At 39.0% G+C, this 17,219-nt stretch overlaps 2 protein-coding genes across 3 annotated transcripts; both read left to right on the top strand.

Annotated features, from left to right (window-relative positions):
* Positions 1 to 3,309: 3,309 nt before the first annotated feature.
* Positions 3,310 to 7,056, top strand: ptcd2 (pentatricopeptide repeat domain 2). The gene is made up of 10 exons (XM_079363627.1): positions 3,310 to 3,607; positions 3,963 to 4,055; positions 4,124 to 4,253; positions 4,986 to 5,103; positions 5,236 to 5,314; positions 5,430 to 5,521; positions 5,641 to 5,754; positions 5,851 to 5,925; positions 6,024 to 6,137; positions 6,470 to 7,056. The coding sequence occupies exons 1-10, from the start codon at positions 3,472 to 3,474 to the stop codon at positions 6,686 to 6,688; spliced, it is 1,170 nt and encodes a 389-aa protein (XP_079219753.1). The 5' UTR covers positions 3,310 to 3,471; the 3' UTR covers positions 6,689 to 7,056.
* A 630-nt stretch (positions 7,057 to 7,686) lies between these two features.
* cacfd1 (calcium channel flower domain containing 1) lies at positions 7,687 to 13,544 on the top strand. 2 transcript variants are annotated; one of them, XM_079363633.1, is made up of 5 exons: positions 7,687 to 8,281; positions 10,584 to 10,656; positions 11,415 to 11,540; positions 11,749 to 11,856; positions 12,000 to 12,253. In XM_079363633.1, exons 1-5 carry the CDS (start codon positions 8,173 to 8,175, stop codon positions 12,022 to 12,024), a joined length of 441 nt encoding a protein of 146 aa, XP_079219759.1. In that variant the 5' UTR covers positions 7,687 to 8,172; the 3' UTR covers positions 12,025 to 12,253. The 2 variants fall into 2 exon arrangements, with proteins under 2 accessions (XP_079219759.1, XP_079219758.1); XM_079363632.1 differs by lacking the exon at positions 12,000 to 12,253 and adding an exon at positions 12,265 to 13,544 and having other exon boundaries at positions 7,689 to 8,281.
* The last annotated feature ends 3,675 nt before the right edge of the window (positions 13,545 to 17,219 follow it).

The following is a 17,219-nucleotide window of genomic DNA, read 5'->3' as shown; positions in this document are numbered from 1 at the left end:
CTTGACACTTTAAACACAAGCAGGACATACACCAAAATACAGTATAGACGACACAGATCAACACTGACAGGCCAGCTTCCAGTTAAACAAATCACAACTTCATTACAACAAGCTTTGAACTCTTTATACAATTTACCAAGCTCACCAGGTATCTCTAAAGCCATACCAGGTGTTTCTGACTTCACTGTAAACCAGTTTCCCTGCAGAGGAACCTCAAACCAACACCCTGACCAACAACAAAACTACAAACTTTGAAATGACATTTCTCTTGAACGGACTTTCTGTGTCTTTTTTCTCTACACTTCTTCTACTTCTCTTTCAGGCTACTGTCTCTGCCTTTTTCTCCTTATATTTCTCTTGGGAGAACTTTAGTCATGTTTGTCTGCAGCTGTGTGGTATATTCGTCTTGTGATCTTGCATCCTCTCTGCCTCTTTTCCCAAACTCATATGTAACCTATAGCGGATAGTTTCAAGTGGAAGTATTCCTTAGTGCTTTCTGATGTTTGTGTGCAATATTTCCTCTACCAATACAGTTCGGATGTAAGAGGAAACACTACTTCAGAACAAACATTCAAAAAGAACCACAATAAAATCTGTTGTGAAAAAACCCCAACTGTGTTTTTGTCTTTTTTTTTGTTGCATTTGTGTTATATCCATTCAGACTATAATAAGATGTATCACTCTGATTCTTTGCACAATATCATGCATTTTTAAGGAACTTTAATATCGCTGATTCTTAAACATTCCCTGTCATAGTAACCCTTTGAGAGGAAACATTTGAGGGGAGACATGAAATAAAAGTTGTTCCATTCGTTTTAGTGTTAGGGGTTAGGCTAAGGGGCTCAAATTGTGATGCTCATCGTAAAACTAAACAACTCACAGACTAAGATATTTGACGGATTTTCTTTGTACCTTTTTTTAGAGGATGTGAATTATTCATTCCTGTCAGGACCTAAAGACAATTGCAACCAAAATCTTAAAAGGTGCATCTGGAGAAAACTATCAACCCTGCCTTTAAGTGGTTATCAGGTTTTAGTGTAATTAAAATCAGGATAGGATGAACACAATTACTTTTTTTCATCTTTTTCAGGGGCAGCCTATGTTAAACTATGTAGTAGAAGTTAAAGCCTGTCTTGCATATTCTTCATTGTGTGTACTGGGAGAAAACATGCAATTAGGAAGCAAAGTGCTGTAATCAGCACAAACGTGAACCCCACATGGGCATGAATACGATAAAAATGCTGAGCTACAAGTATTGCTTCAAATGCAAAGGAAACCTGGTAAACACAGTAAACTAATTAACCTTTTAACAAATGATGACATGCCATTTTATACAAGGTTATCAGGAATCAGAAATGCTCGCGAAAAATAGCATCAATGTAGTTCCTGCAGTTTGTGTTGAACCGTGTGAAGTAACAGTACAGTAGATCACACTCTCCAGGAGAAAGACTGAGACAGCAGAGACAGAACAGAGCAGAGCAGGGTAAGCGGACGTGTCTTAAAAAATCAACATCCCTTTGGTGTGCAGTGAGGGGGAACCATGAGTCCACATGTCTGATGTCTCTGTGAAAATGAACAGAGCGCCTGTGAATCCGCCTTTTCAGCAAATATACTGTGCATTAGCAAGTGGAAAGCCTTTTATTGTGCTTGCATATAGTGTATCATTATACACAAGATATGCAGATGAGAGAGCGTCCCTACTATTATCCAAACCCTTCCCACAGCTGTGAGTGCTTGTGATTTAGTAAAAAATCAGTCAGTGTCTGAACATTCATGCATAGAAATGTAAAGTATTCACCTTACTATTGATGAAAACAAACCTATTTAAAGTGTTTCAACTCAAGGACAGATACTTTTGAGTTGTGACCTACTGTGACACAGTAATCAGGAGCAGCTGTTATATTTCTGTGCCAAAACACTTTCAGTGGGGACATTTATTAATGATAATGGGACACCCCAGGCATTTTCCAGAACCAAAAGGGACGGGCACACAGGGATAAATCAAAGACGATGTAAGCGTAATCCGTCGGAAAAGAACAGTCTGAGTGCTAAAATTGACCCTTGAAAAACAGTACTTTTCCCCAGGTTGACTGTTGCATCATTTTGAGCACCGATATACAAAAACATCAACCTATAGCAAAAGATAAGCTATATGCTAGAAGATCTGTTTTTAAATACATGCAACACATACATGTGCATGCAAAGAGAAAGAAACCAACAGATACACACACACCTTGCAGGATACTATAAATTATCCACAGCTCTGTGTCTGATTGGCTGAATAAGCAATCTCAGCAGTGTGGGGCTTAGATGTTGTTGCCACGGGAACAGTGGGGAACCTCCCTGCCCTAGCCCTATGTTTCTCAGTGCAAAGATAGTCTTTCTTAGGAGTTAATTTAGGAAGCCATCAGTGTGATGTTTTTTAGCAGGTCGGATTCTACTCACGTCTTCAAATATTCTGTTGGTTTAGCAATGAGTGTCCACAGTCGTCTTTCTTAGAATTAAACCCTATATGGAGAAAAAAGAAAAAGAATATTTAATTATATTATGAACGTGAAAAATACTCAGTGCAGCATAGTATACATTTATGCATGATTTAAAAAAGGTTTATGTCTTATTAAAGTCCATTTCAGTTCTTACAATAAATGTCATTTTAAACAAAATCGGCATTGCCAAAGAAACAACCCCTTTTTTTTTTTTTAAATACAAAGCTAAATTTAGAATTTATGATCACAACCTCATTTCTACACAGCCTATGCAGCAGAACTCCTTCATAAGGATGTACAGTAAGTCCTTAGTTAGTTATGTAATACTGTAGGTCAATGGGTACACCAGGATGGCAGGTTTGCCTCTCTTATGTAAAGGGGAGGTAACAACTAGGCTTCTAATATTCCTTTACATACAAACTTTGGTAATTGAATATGAAATACTATCAAAAGTGATTATCTTAGCGTTTGTTTCCAAATTATTTATGAAGCAATAGTTTTTTTATGTATTGCACTCAAAACTTATCAGACTGGTTTAAAGTTGTGGTTGGTACAACAGTACCATCTGTAGGATGAAAGGTGTCAATGCACTGATGCTTAGAAATAAAAGGATTTTCTTTTTTCAGTCAAATAAAATAAAACGAACGGTTTAAAAAAAATACAAAAATAAATAAAGAGAAATTATTGTCACCGAGCAATGACAAAGTGACAATGTTGTTGGCAGAAGAAATGGTCAATAACAACATAAAGTAGCCTAAATTCCTGCGCTGGTTGACAGGACAGGACGCTGCCATTTTGGACGATTCCAACTGATTCATACATATTTCAAAATACAAACAAATAGCCACACGCACATATCTATCCCACTCTAATTTAATAACTATGCATTAAATTCACTTTAAGCTTAGGTCTAATATATACTCAATAGCTATTAAGGGGTTCTAAACCCAATCCCGACAACATCGATGGCATACCCTTTGTTTCCATGTTCATGGTACAGTCAGTGGGCACAATGGCGCTGGCCAGGATAACTGCGCGTTGTCGGTCTTTAGTTCTTGAGCCCTCTAAAGGACTGCTTTATGGTATTTTACAGACCGGCTTCATTGGAGGCTGCATAGTAGGTAATATACTTCAAAACACCTCCTAATCCTCCTGTCTGAGACCACAGTAGACCAAAAAGCAGCTGCTGTTTTTAAAAGCTACATTAACTTAGCATCTTGTAAATAAGTCACATGTGTCATAAATAAATTGTGAAGTAGTTGATTGAAGAGTACATAAAATCATACATAAATAAGGTTAACGTTGATTTTCTTGCAGGTTTTATATCTAATCCTTTATTTTGATGTGAGGGGTTGTCAAGCTTTCTTGTAATTTGGGCTATATTGTTTTATTGTGGTGACTCTACTGCCATTAGCTTTAACCACTTAAACATAACGTATGTAAACTTTCGGCACCTAAAGAACCTTTCTTCTGCAGCTAAGAGGCATCTGTTATCAGAGGATATTATCAAACTACAAGACTTCCAGCAAAGGAAGCAGGCAGTGGCCCACCTTGGCTATGGATCAAAAGGTGAAGTAGTTCTTGTATCATGTCTTATCAACCTTGATCAAAGCTCATCCATCTACTTCACTTTGCAGGAAACTATTTTGAGCTCTTCAACCAGAAGATGCAAAGGAATGAGTTGATATTAAGAGATGAGCTGAAGCTTCTTCTTCACCTGATCCATTCTGCAGATGACATGCTGATAGCCAAAGATGCCATACACAGGTACAGTGTTAACTCTAATGACAGTTATGTAAACATGGAATTTGGCTTTGCCCAATTTCTTAACCTGCAAATTAGGCAAGGCTGCTATTTCAAAACCCCTTTAGTAAAATAATTTGAGTCCCCATAAATCAGAACTTTGAGAGTATCTCACTGCCGTGTCGTATTTCCAATTGAACTAACCTATCACAACTAATCACAAGGTAGTTGTTGGATTATTAGCGTCGTGAAGCTATTTAATAGGTAAAATAAAAAATCATGTTACTGGGAACCTGCTACTAAAGAAGGTAGATCATAAAACATACCCACAAAGCGGACAATTCTCTCCTACATCTTGTATAAAGATAATGTTATAAGATGTCATCGCCACCTGATCTTATTTGTGTTTTTAATTTGTTTTGCATTGCAATAATAATTTATGGGACAAATTCCATAAATTATTTCCATCCTTATATGCAATGTGTGCATGATAGTGTTCTTACAGTTTATACAGACTTACATATTGAAGTTACGGGCTATTGTTTTGATGCATTGCATTTTTATCTAATTGAATTTTTCCCTGTGTGAAAAAGAATTATCTTCTCTTATCTTAAAAACTTTTTTTTAAATAATCCGGTTTGGTTTGTATTTTGGGAGTACACTATTTTCTTAGCAAATAATAATGCTTCTAGTTCTCACCAGTTAATATGTCATCTGAACTGTGTGAGTATGATCCCTTTATTTTTTTAATACAAGGTATCATCAGGAGAACAAGAACCTGCTTCCTGGAGATTTTAAGTTTGGTCCTCTCTTCATGAGACAATGCTATGAGCTGGGAATGGACGACTTGGCTGCTGCTACACTAACAGATAAGGTAACGCACAATTAAGTTCACCTAAACTGTGACCACATAAGCACCATAAATGAGATAAAAGAGGAGAGGTTGATACTTGTTTTAGGGGAAAACTTGGACTGGTTGACATTTCCTCTCACCCTGTCTGAACAGAACCTGAGAGGATTTTTCCGCGATGCGACCTCCTTTAACATCGCCATAGACATGTTGTTTACGAAAGGCTCTTATGAAGGTAAGAAACAGAGTATCCTTCAAGTCTTTCTATCAGAATTTTTTCATTTTCTATTTTGGTGCTGTTATCTAAAACTTTTGTGCCAATGAACCATTTCATTGTCTGTCTTTTGCAGATGCCCTAATGGTACTAAAAGCCATGAGAAGCCAAGGGATAACATTCAACAAGGACACGTTGATACTGGCTTCAGGCACCCTCTACAAACTGGTAAAATATATGTTGATAAATACATGACAGTCCTAAGAGCTAGATGTGTGGGAACACTCTGTCACAAATGCAAAAAACCTTTACAGTAAGTAATTTTTTTTTGTATACGTGTTGGTCAGAACACAGCAGAGTCTTATAGGATCTGCACCACTTTGATAGAGGAGGAACAGACCAAGGGGAACTTCATCCCCAGACACGCTTACTGCTTTGCAGTAGCATTAGCACTAAGACAGGTGGGTTACATTATCTTTTTCTGTTCCCTTCATGAATCTGAAATATCCTGCAAAATAAAAAAATAATCACCTGCTCTGTCTCGTCCTACTTCCCAGAACGACATTAAAAAGGCCCAGATATTGTATTCTCAGATAATGAACACAGACAGCAGGATATGCCAGAACTTAAAGGTAAGGTAATGTAAGACTGTGACGAGTATGTTTCTATATGTGGACTGTTATTAATCCTTTTCTTAAATAATTCATCTTTTCTTTTTATTGTGATGTAGATTGTACTTGTGGTACTGTCAGGGGCAATGATGGAGGCTGTCTCCATCCTGTCTGCAGCCATGTTTTCTAAAAGTCCGTATTTTGTGAAGAGGCCTGAATTCTCTCAGGAGGTGGTGAGTCAGACATCTGACTGTTTGCTCAGAAACTTAGACGTTATTAATCTTTGGGGTGGGGGAAACAAATAAACACAATTGATAACCTAGTGAGAGGGGAAGATAATTAAGTTTGTTCATTTAATTAATTTTTTTGCTGGGAAGGATGTTTATGAATTGATGACGGTTTAATGTAAGTAATACAGCAAACCTATTCTAAAAATAAAAAAGGTTTAAGATATCTTTAAATGGGGTTGTTTGATTTGAGTGACTGTGTGGAGCTATAACTCTGAATAATTAAAACAGTCACTTAAGAAGGACGCAGCTCAGCAGCCTCTTGTCTCCCTTTTCAGATAGATATTATGCGCATTCGGAGTGAGGACAGCCCACTTATGTTAAAAGTGGAGCAGATAGTGACTCAGCTGGAGCGAGCCAATCAGGTGACCCAGCAGACCCTGGACGACATGCTCTGCCACACACCGTCAGGGAAGAGGAGATCAGCGATAATGGTGGAGAGAAGAAAAAGCAGGAGGACTCTGAAGCCACTGAATTCTACTCTGCTGTTAGAGTGATAGGAGCTGTGTGCCAACCAAACATCCGATTTAGTAAAAAGTAAAAAGCCCTGAAACAAATTGGTTACAAAAAACAAGAACACAGACTTTGGCTGGAATTCATTTTTATAAATTCCTTATCTACCTCTTTAAAACACCTACAGACTTCCCTGCCATAAGTTTGACTTTTGTCCTGTCTCTGTCCGAAATGTTTTCTAACAACACCAGTCATGCTTGTACTTCAATAGAAAGGCTGCTGTGAGAAAAAAAAAAATCAAAGGACACCATATGAACCAGAAAGGATGTTGTTTCAATAAGTGCTTTGAGAAGAACATGTTGTATATAGAAGTGTAAATGGGTAAATAAAGATAAATTGAATATTGATAAAACTGTTCTTTGTGTTGCTTTGTTTATCAGGGTTGTAGGTCAAATTTGAATGTTTTATCTACCTCAAAGCGTTGTTTTACAACTCTCAGTCCTCCTGTTCACGTGGACCATTAAGAGAATAGATTACTCCTTGCAGAACATTTAACTAATGATGTGGGACATAACACTCAGTGCTTGTGTGGGTTTTAATATTTCCATTTATTTTCATAATATTGTTTGTAAACTTATTTTTCACTAGTACACAAATGCTTAACGACATAACCACAGTTGGAAAAAAAAGGTTTTATGGAAGTTTTCAGATCTCCCAATGACTTTTCCATTTGTTGGGAAAAAAGTATCTGTGCTGAAGAATGATTGCAAAAGATGTGTAATCAGTTTGCCAGGATGCAATTTTCAAATTCCTTACAAAAACAATTTGATTGGCAACTAGCTTAACTTGACAAATGAGACACGGTTTTGGAAATAGGCTTACAATGCTGTTTTTAATGGAGTTGCACTTGACTACTTGAAGATTCCCCAATAAGGGAAAGAAAAAGTAATTCTCCAAGGGAGTTCATACTAAAAATTACTATTATTATTATTATTATTATTATAACTGATAATAACTCCCTGCATGTAAACAAACTATGACGTATATGAAAGCCCTCCCACAATGCAACGCTGTCATCGTACCAGCAGTCAAAGGAGGAGAACAACAGAACAGCTGCGTAAATGTAAACAAAGCGGGTGAATAGTGTACAGTTATTACAATTAGAGACTTTAGGATTATTTTGTTCATTTATAAAATACTTGGTAGTATTGTACTCGTACTTTCGGCAGCTGGTGGCGGTGCTATCTAGCGTCAGCTATTCGGGTTAGCAGGCTCTGACTGACGGGAGGAAAGCTGTGAGAAAAGTCGTTCCAGACTAGACAAAGGGGGAACAAGAAGATCCTTAAAGTTAACAACCGGACTTTAGTTACTGAAATGACCTGCTGCTGTCGAGGAGTATAGAATACGATAAGCCAGCAGCTTCTTTGTTGAGAATAGCTAACTTAGTTTAGCTATTGTCGGGTCGCCTCAGGCTAACATCTGTATATACAGATATTTGGGTAGCATCAGCTAACAGCTAGCACAAACAATGAGCTCTGAAGAGACTGCAGCGTCCACTAAACCCACGACCGACGACGATGGGATGACATGGTGGTACCGATGGCTCTGCAAAATAGCCGGGGTTTTAGGAGGAGTCTGTAAGTAGTTTTTTTTTTTTTAAATTGTTGATATGTGTTATTATTTAATGAATGAAAAATGATAAACCCCCACTGCTAAATCCTGCCTGCTAAACTTTGCATTTAAAAGGATTATTCTGCATACTTTGGTTTGTTTCTTGTGTCTTCAGCTGTGATCATGTGAGGGTCAGAGGTGAAATAGCACAGAGAGAGATTCAGCTTTTATTAGAAGACGTAAACATGTTTAAACTCGTTTATTATGATGTTATTAAAAATGCAACTACAGCAGCCACTGTTTTACATGATCTTAATCTGTTTTCATGGTTTGCTAGTTCCATAACATCTTTATTTATTTTTTATGATGGGATCACACTTAGTTCACAGAAAGTGCCTCTTTCCCTCAGGGGCGTGATAGAGACGTGGTTGTGACTTGCTGGCTGCTGGCTTTGCAGTTTTCCATCAGCATTGCAGCCTCTCTCTCCTTCACAGTGACACCAGAGTCCCTCTGCCTGTATCACATTCACCACCTGGGGACACTGCATATTCAATGTGCCTCTGTATTATTAAGGAGGCTGGCTTGTCTAAAGGAGCAGGATATAATAGCTGGTTCTTCCACTGTTTGTGTGGCATGAGTCAGTTCACAGAGACACGAGGCATGTTTGCTCTCTCGTCTCACGCAGAAGCTCCGCCGCTCTGTTGACTCTCAGATACAAAGCATCGCCTTATTCGGGTTAGAATATCGACTATAACTGTCAGAAGTTTTACATCATCCCTTAGGTTTGACTTTTAGATGAGATTGTATACCAGTGTGTCCCTTGTAAATACAGAAGCTGCTCTTCAATTAAAACTTGGTTAAGTAGATTTGTTTAACACCATTATTTCCGTATCTATACTCAAAGGTTCAAACTTAAATTTTAGATCTTTGCCTCCATATCAGTGAGGTTTTTTTGACTTGTATATTAAACATTATGGATTGAATTTCAAGGTTTGTCCAAATTAACAATAAAAGGATGTCGACTTGAGCTCTTTGAACATGAAACCATGAAATTGCTAACCGAAATCAAATCAAGAAATAATCTGTCGTTGCGTCCCTTCTCTGTTCGACTTGTGTTTCAGTAAGACCACAAAAGGTAACCATATGGCTGACTGGAGCGCTTGTGGTGTCACATAATGAATCTTGTTTGATACCTCTGTATTTGACAGGTCAACTAACATCTGGCTGCTGATTCTGATTGCAATTTCAGAGGATAATCAGTTTTTTGTACTTCATTGTCTTTCATTGCAGCTTCAGTGTTAATTACTTTAGATCACAATCTTACAGGGTGTGATGTTGTCATTCCACTTTAGTTTAGGCCCCACTCTAAATGTGCATATTCAGCACCTTTTTTGAGCTTGTGAACACACCCGTCAGTGATCCTGTTACCACGTTTTACCCTCAAGCAGCTCATCATGTCATATTGCAGTGAGTGTAACCATTTTGGACCACAGCACCCGATGGCCCTGTGTGTGAGGAATATTGTTTAAAGAAATGCATCAATTACAACCTCAGCAAAAGCTTGCATAAATGTTGATCTCCGACTTTCTTCAAAGAAATCACGTGAGACAAATTATGTTGGAAATGAGCCTGCTGTAATTGAGCAGCATTAAAGGGGACATATTATGAAAAATCCTGAGTGTCTGTTGACCCACAAAATATGAAATAAATCCATCCAGTCCTTTGTTTGTGGTCTCAAGTCTCACAACATAGAGAAAAATGCTCCGTTTAAAATTTTCTCCGTTTGTGACATCACAAGTTGGATTCTGGTGGGGGAAAAAAAAAATCCATCTCCACACATGGACTCCACCTCCAGCCTCGAGCAAAACGTTTGCACAAGTCAGCCATTTTTATTGTCTCTACAGAGGAGCGATGTCGACCAGGAAACTTGGGGGGGGGGGGCTCATTACATTTAAAGAGACACACACCAAAACGGAGCGTTCTGAGAGAGCTGGTTTCTACAGGGTCACAAACCTCCTCTGCTGCTTGATTTGTGTTATATTTGGACCAAAGCACAGCACAGATGTTTCATTTAGAGCACAGGGGACTGTTTGAAAAGGTGAATAAAGGGTATAATGTGTCCCCTTTAAAGAAAACTACTTATGGTGTCATGACTTTTGAAATACATAGCCATATATGCACAGCATATAGACATCCCCCCTCTTTTTTTGTTTTACATACATACATAAACAGATCTCTCAAAAGCAGGGCCAACCTTTTTTTTTGTACAATGGCGTGACTGTCAGATAAATTTATTGTAACCTGCTTTATTCTGTCCAAATTGTCCAGCTTGTGCCGTCTCAGGAGTGTGGAACTGTGTCACCGTGAACCCTTTAAATATCGCTGCAGGAGTGTGGATGGTGTAAGTCCTTTTTTTAAATTAACCTTACTTTAACGTAGCATGCATGAATGAACTTTGTCACATTCTGTGAGCCTGGACATTTCTACATGATGTCAGTGTACACCAGGGGTGGCCAACCCTGGTCCTCAAGAGCCACAATCCTGCATGTTTTAGATGTCTCCCTCTTCCAACACACCTGATTCAAATGATCAGGATCGTTATCAGGCTTCTGCAGAGCTTGATGACGAGATAATCATTTGAATCAGGTGTGTTGAAGAGGGAGACATCTAAAACATGCAGGATTGTGGCTCTTGAGGACCAGGGTTGGCCACCCCTGGTGTACAGGATCAGAAGCTACCACATGACATCGTGCTCTGTTCCTAAGCTATGAGCTATCAGAGCAGATACGCACAACAGAAAGTTAGATGATCGTTTTGGACACACCACTGTCGGGAATAAAGACATGAATACTGACACACACGTGGTCTTCACACACTTGATCTGTTTTTGTGATATTTGCATCCTGTGAGAACACACTTGTGGAGCGTTTCATGTGGCCACGCCTACTGTACAACTCAAATGACTGAGGTGGAGGAGAAATTCTTCTTATATGTTGAGCAAAGAACTGCTTCGATTTGCTCCGAATTTCATTTCATTCTTTTTGATCATGCTACAAAAACTTCCTGGATCTTTTTTTCTCACAGCCTTCCATCCTTTGATTCAGAGCTGTACAGTGTTTGAGACAGACGTTGTCTTTGTTTGTTTCATCTCGTCTCAAGGTTGAACGCCTTCGTGCTTTTTCTCTGTGAAGTCCCATTCTGCTGCCAGTTCATCGAGTTCGCTAATGCAGTCGCAGCCCGTGCGGACAAATTCAAACCCTGGCAGAAAGCCTTCTTCTACTGCGGGTGAGTACAACTATGCATTGTACTTAGAATAATGTCAGTAGGGACTCTACTTGACTGTATAAAAAATTAAGTTTTTGGAATGTGAATTTCAGATAGTTATTAACATTGCATAAGCTGTAGGACATGTGCTTGGGGGTCAAACTTTATATGACTTAGTGACTTCTCCTTTGTCTTGTGTCGTCCGTCCTCTCGGCTGCTTCGTCTTCAGGATGGCTCTGTTTCCCGTTTTCTTGAGTTTCTCCTTTACAACCTTGTTTGGAAATGCCATCGCCTTTGCAACAGGAGTTCTGTACGGCCTCGCGTCTTTGGGCAAAAAGTAAGAAGTCCTTTTTAAAACGATCAAAATACTGAGATTTTACTCCAATGTGTCATCAAGAATCAGAGAAATGATTTTTCTCCCGATTGAAAAACTTTTATTTTTTTTTAAATGTGTTGCTCTTATGTTTATGTCTCCCTCAGGTATTATAACAGGCTCTCTTATTAAAACCAGTATCCCACATTATAACCAGTTAACAAGAATTTTATTTATGCTTGACAAATCTAACAGCCTTTAAAGGACCTCTTATTTTACACAAATTAACTTCTCACAAGGCTCTTCACTTTGTCATCCTCTTTTGTCAAACACGCTCTTCTTCTCTTTTTATCCACCTCTCCCTCGTCATAACTTCTATTACTCTCCCTCCCTTGCATCCTGTCTTTTTTTTTCCCTTCCTTTGTCTGTCAGGGGAGACGCAGTGACCTACGCCAGACTGCAACACCAGAAACAGGGCGACGAAGAGAGGATGACGGGAACGACAAACGGGGCTCCAGAATGAGGCACCTGCCTTCTACGCCCTCCTCTTTGTCTCTCTCTCTCTTCTCCCTCCATTCTACCTCTCCCCCCCTCCCCCTCCGTCACTACAGTACAGTGGTTCTGTACTTACACTGCTGCACTCTTGTTGTGCTGACTTGATGGTAACCAAACAGGTTGATGTTGGATTCAGTCCCTGATTTAAAACCTGGCATGTAAAGCATATTGTCAACACTTACCATTGATTGTCCGTGTTTTGTTTTGTTTTTTAATATCTTTTAAATCATTTTTCTCGTATTTATTATTTGCCCATTAGTTGCTGCCGGCAAAAAATGTGAGGTACTTCTTTTTATGCCCAAGAGCCTTTGAGGAATTCTGAACAGAAATTAATGTGATTGTAAAATGTAAATAATGGACTTCAGGTAATTCGAAGATGCAGCGTGTAGCATTGAGTCTTTTGAGGTTTATTTAATAATTATCACTGCAAAATGTCTTCAAGGACCTTTTCAACAGCTAGGAATGTATACATATTTCAAAGGCAATGAAAAAAGACATCAATGTCTGCAGTCAAAGTAAACAAAAGTAGCAGTTAAAATGAGTGCTGCAAAAAAAAAAAAAAAGGATATCAGATGAAATTGGAGGCCTTATTGAGCTTTATTAGACAGTTAGATCAAGCATGATATTTAAGGACAAAAAGGCCAGTTTGTAAGTACTGTATTTGTTTTTATTGTAATAATTGTTCTGAAGAGGACTAGATGAATTTTTATTGGGGAAAAATGCCTGACTTTAAAAAAAAAGTATTCAAATTGACGGTTATAGCACAAATGTGTAAATAACTCAAAGTGGGTTTTTTCCCCCTCTTACTAGAGTCTTAGACGTTACCTTCATTGGACAGCTTCTGAGTATCTGCATGCTAGCAGGCTTTTTGAGTTCAATATGATTGTTTTTGTGGTGGTCGTTTTGTACAAGGGTGAGCTTAGGGGGAGAACATGATGTTTAAGATCTTCCGTTAGACATCGGAGAAGTGTCGTCGTTTGATTTCATGACACAAAAGAAAAGGGGGAAAAAAGGATTTTAGTGCTGAGGTCTTAAACCTGTTGTGTGCACAGTTATCATAATTTAAGCCTGAAATGATTCAAAATAGACACCAAGGATGAACTTTGGGGGGTGAATCCTCAAAACCCAAAGATAAAGACAGTTTGACTTTGCTTTGGTTCAATGCTTTCATTCGTTTGTATTTTCCAGTTTGTTGAAGCTCAGGCGTGTCTGCGCTAAACTCTTAGTAGCATCATGTTGAGGGGAATATTTTTTGAAAGATTTCAGCACATGACACAACTTGTTTTTTCACGCGTTTCTCTCAGATCAAATAGCCAGTAGCCAAGTTCCGAGTTTGTGTTACCTAATGCAACATTTCTTCTCCTTTTTTTTTTCCTGTTTGAGAGTCTGCTACTGAAAATCTGCTTTAGTTAGTACTCTCTACCAAAACGCGTTTAAATGTAAAGAGGAGGAAGTATGTCGATTCAGGGACTAATCGGTCTGTTTTTCAGAGCCATGGTTTGCCTTTGTAAGTCAAATGAGGTATGCAGTGGTCACCAATGTACGATTTGTGTTGTTTAGTTGCCTTCCCTCTGTTGTGTTGTTGTGAAAAAAAAAAAAAAGGATGCTTTTTGGACTAACTGTCTACACGTACCTCTTACAGCTGTTTCCGTCTCTCATCAGTTGACTGACAGAATTGCTCATTACACCCAGCTCTCAGGTATCATGCAACCAAACACATGAACAAAGTAGTTTATGTTTAGACTCTATACATAAATCTAGTTTGAGATGACGGGAAAGCATTTGTTACGCGTGTCCCTTTTGTAACGTGCACAACCGGCGTTCACATGCGAAACACGTCACACAAACACACACACCAGCAGTACGCGACAGTCGGTCACTACACACTCTTACACTACAGTTTAGATGAGCTGTTCAAATACACAGCGATCTCCTTGTTCACAAGCACCCATCCATTTTCTTCTTTGAAGAGTGCACATTAGGCTGTAAGGGATATGTGTATAATGTATGATGTGATATGAATCCTGACCCTGTTGTCAGTTTGTGAATTAAACAAACTTGCTACTACTTCACAGTGTCGGAGACTTGTGTGTTTTTTTGGGTCGCCCCTCACTGATTTTTTTTTTTTTTTCTCCCGCAGCATCATGAACTCGACACTTTAAAGGTCCCATATTATGCGTTTTCTGGTTTCATATGCTCTTCAGTGTGTTTTCCGGGTGTCTTGTGCATGACTAGGCACATCCATGTGCACAAATTCAAAGTCTGCGTGTACGCGTCTTCTCCTGTATCACATCAAAGTTTCCAGCTATGAATTCCTATAGAGCTGTGTTTGCATTCAATCACTGGCCGCTTCTTGTCAACAGGCAAGGCAGGCAACAGCTTGAGGCCCCTGACTAGTAGGAGGGCCCCAGAGGGCTGGCAAACGTTTGACCAAAGCAGCAACCCAAAATGTGCAAACTTTGAATTGACAGTAGGAAACCTCCCTAAGGGAGCCCCATCTGAACGCATCCACTATCACTGCATTGCTGAGTGCTGGTCGAAGGGCCCCTGAAATAACTTTTGCTTAAAGGGCCCCAACAAACCCTAGAATCACCACTGATTCGGAATTGACCTAATTGGGTTGTGCCGATAGCCTGGTGGTTATGTCACAAGCACCATGTACAGAGGTTTTAATCCTTGTTTGAGTGGCTGCGAATTCGAACCTGACCTCAGCCCTTTGCTCCATGCCCCCCCCCCCCCCCCCCCGCCACACACACACACACACACACACACACACACACACTTCTTTACTCCCCGCATTTCCTGTCTCCCTTCACCTGTCCCATCCAATAAAAGGCAAAAAAAGCCCCCAAAAAATTTATTTAAAAAAAAAAAAAAAGATTGATCTAATTATTTCCATTCCAGCCTTCAGTCGTTCAATGGGCCCGATGATGTGTCCCTTCACACTCATCCGGATGATTGCTTCATATGCTGCTGAACTCTGTGAGTCACGAAAGCATGGCTCCTTTCTTTTATAGCACCTGATCAAATGAGATGACGAAACTGAAACACAGTGGGGTTGGATATCTCTTGTCAGGCATTGCTAATAGATAGATGAAAGCCTGTCCCATACAATTAGTCATGTTGTCCAGTACAAGAGCAGGAGCTGTCTGACACTGTTCATCAAAAATGAAAGCGGAGTAAAACCTTCTACTGTATCCATGTTTATATTTGCAATTGAAATACTGACCAATCTTCAAATACAACAGAATTAATTAAATTTAGGAGTCCGTAACAGTCTTCCTTTGTTTTGTTTTTTTACTGTTCAGATTAAAGATGGATTGGTTATCTAATAAATACTGAAAGGCACATTTTGTGTCTGTTGTACAGAGCCTTTCTAGCTGTTTGTCCCTGTTTCTGTCTCTGTCAAATAACTTTCTGCCTGGAGGTTGAAATCGTTGATCCAAGAATGTGAATAAATCCTTCTGCAACTTGAAAATGAATGTCTTCTCTTTCTCTTCTCCTTGGTATTTTTCCTGTGGGCACTTTTCTACCTGGGCATGTTAACAAATGAACCACACCCTCTGTATAACACTCCTGTTACTTGCCTTTTCATGCAGACGACTGAAGTTTGTGTAGTTGTAAATGTTACATTACACAAAGTCAAACTATTTCCATGCTCTGCAGAAAGAGAATTAAACCAGTGACTATCTGTGCGACAAATAGATTCAAGGGACAAGCTGTTCGTAAATACAATTACCTGACATTCAAGTTGTGTTAAAGGTTGTTTTAGAAAGTCAATGTCACCACTGTATTTCAATCGAATAAAAACTGCCTCTGCCGTTACTGTCCCTCCTTTGTGTAGCATCTTCTCTGACCTTTAAAACAATATATTATTTTTCAAATCTATCTTTTTGGCCTTTTAGTGCAGATGAGTCGGATTCAGTTGAGGCGCCTGCCTGTGTCTTTTATAGAGCTGTAGATTAAATTCATTTGTCATCTGCTGACTGCTGCCTTCAGCTGAAAAGTCACAAACTGTAAACAAAAAGCCTGCCTTTAACAAATACTAATAATCCAATTAGAAATACGTCCCATCTTTGTGATTACATTTTAAAGCAAGTAACTGTACAGTGGGTAATCAACAGAGGGCGCTGTTGCATTATTTCCCATACACCTTAGTAGGGCTTCTTTTAGTATGCTGTTGAACCTAATGGATGATTTTTTTTTTTTTAAATCCCCCCCCCCCTCCTCAGTGTTAGGTGTATATATATTTGTTATGTTATATTATATGTTTATTTGATTATTATAATGTATCAACAAGTATGGAGCACTTTCGTTTAGGTTTTACATGGTGGCATGTGTCTTAACATTGTTTTGTACGTTTGGACGGTTGAAATTGTAACACTAATAATGCATTATATTTTCCTATTTGATTCTGTCAAATACTAAAATATAATGCATTCATGTGGATGGCCTGAAGTTAGTGGAGTAACTTTTAGCTGATGCAGTGTGTCAAAGAGCCATTTTTGGTCCATCCTTAATTGTTCTTTATCATCCCTAATTATCACCCTAATCCTTTTATCATTCTAATATTTTGCTATCAAGTTAGGATTTTGTGAAGTTGCAGAAGATGGGAAGAGGGACCAGTAAAGTATATAGAAGTAGCCTTGGACCAAACCCTTTACAAGGATTCAGGAATATTGTGAAAGAATCTTTTGAAGCGCTTCTTCTTTCAGTTTAATTTCGCCCTTACACGTTACCTCAGGGTGGGATGGGGAGGGGGTTCCGGGTTGCATCATGCCTGGGAACTTTGCTCCAATGAGGGGCCCGCTTTGTGCTCCGTGCACGAGAGG

The sequence above is a fragment of the Symphodus melops genome (genome assembly GCF_947650265.1).
Source record: "Symphodus melops genome assembly, chromosome: 16".
NCBI lineage: Eukaryota > Metazoa > Chordata > Actinopteri > Labriformes > Labridae > Symphodus > Symphodus melops.
The sequence above is the reverse complement of the archived record's forward strand: the minus strand, read 5'-3'. Positions and strand labels throughout refer to the sequence as shown.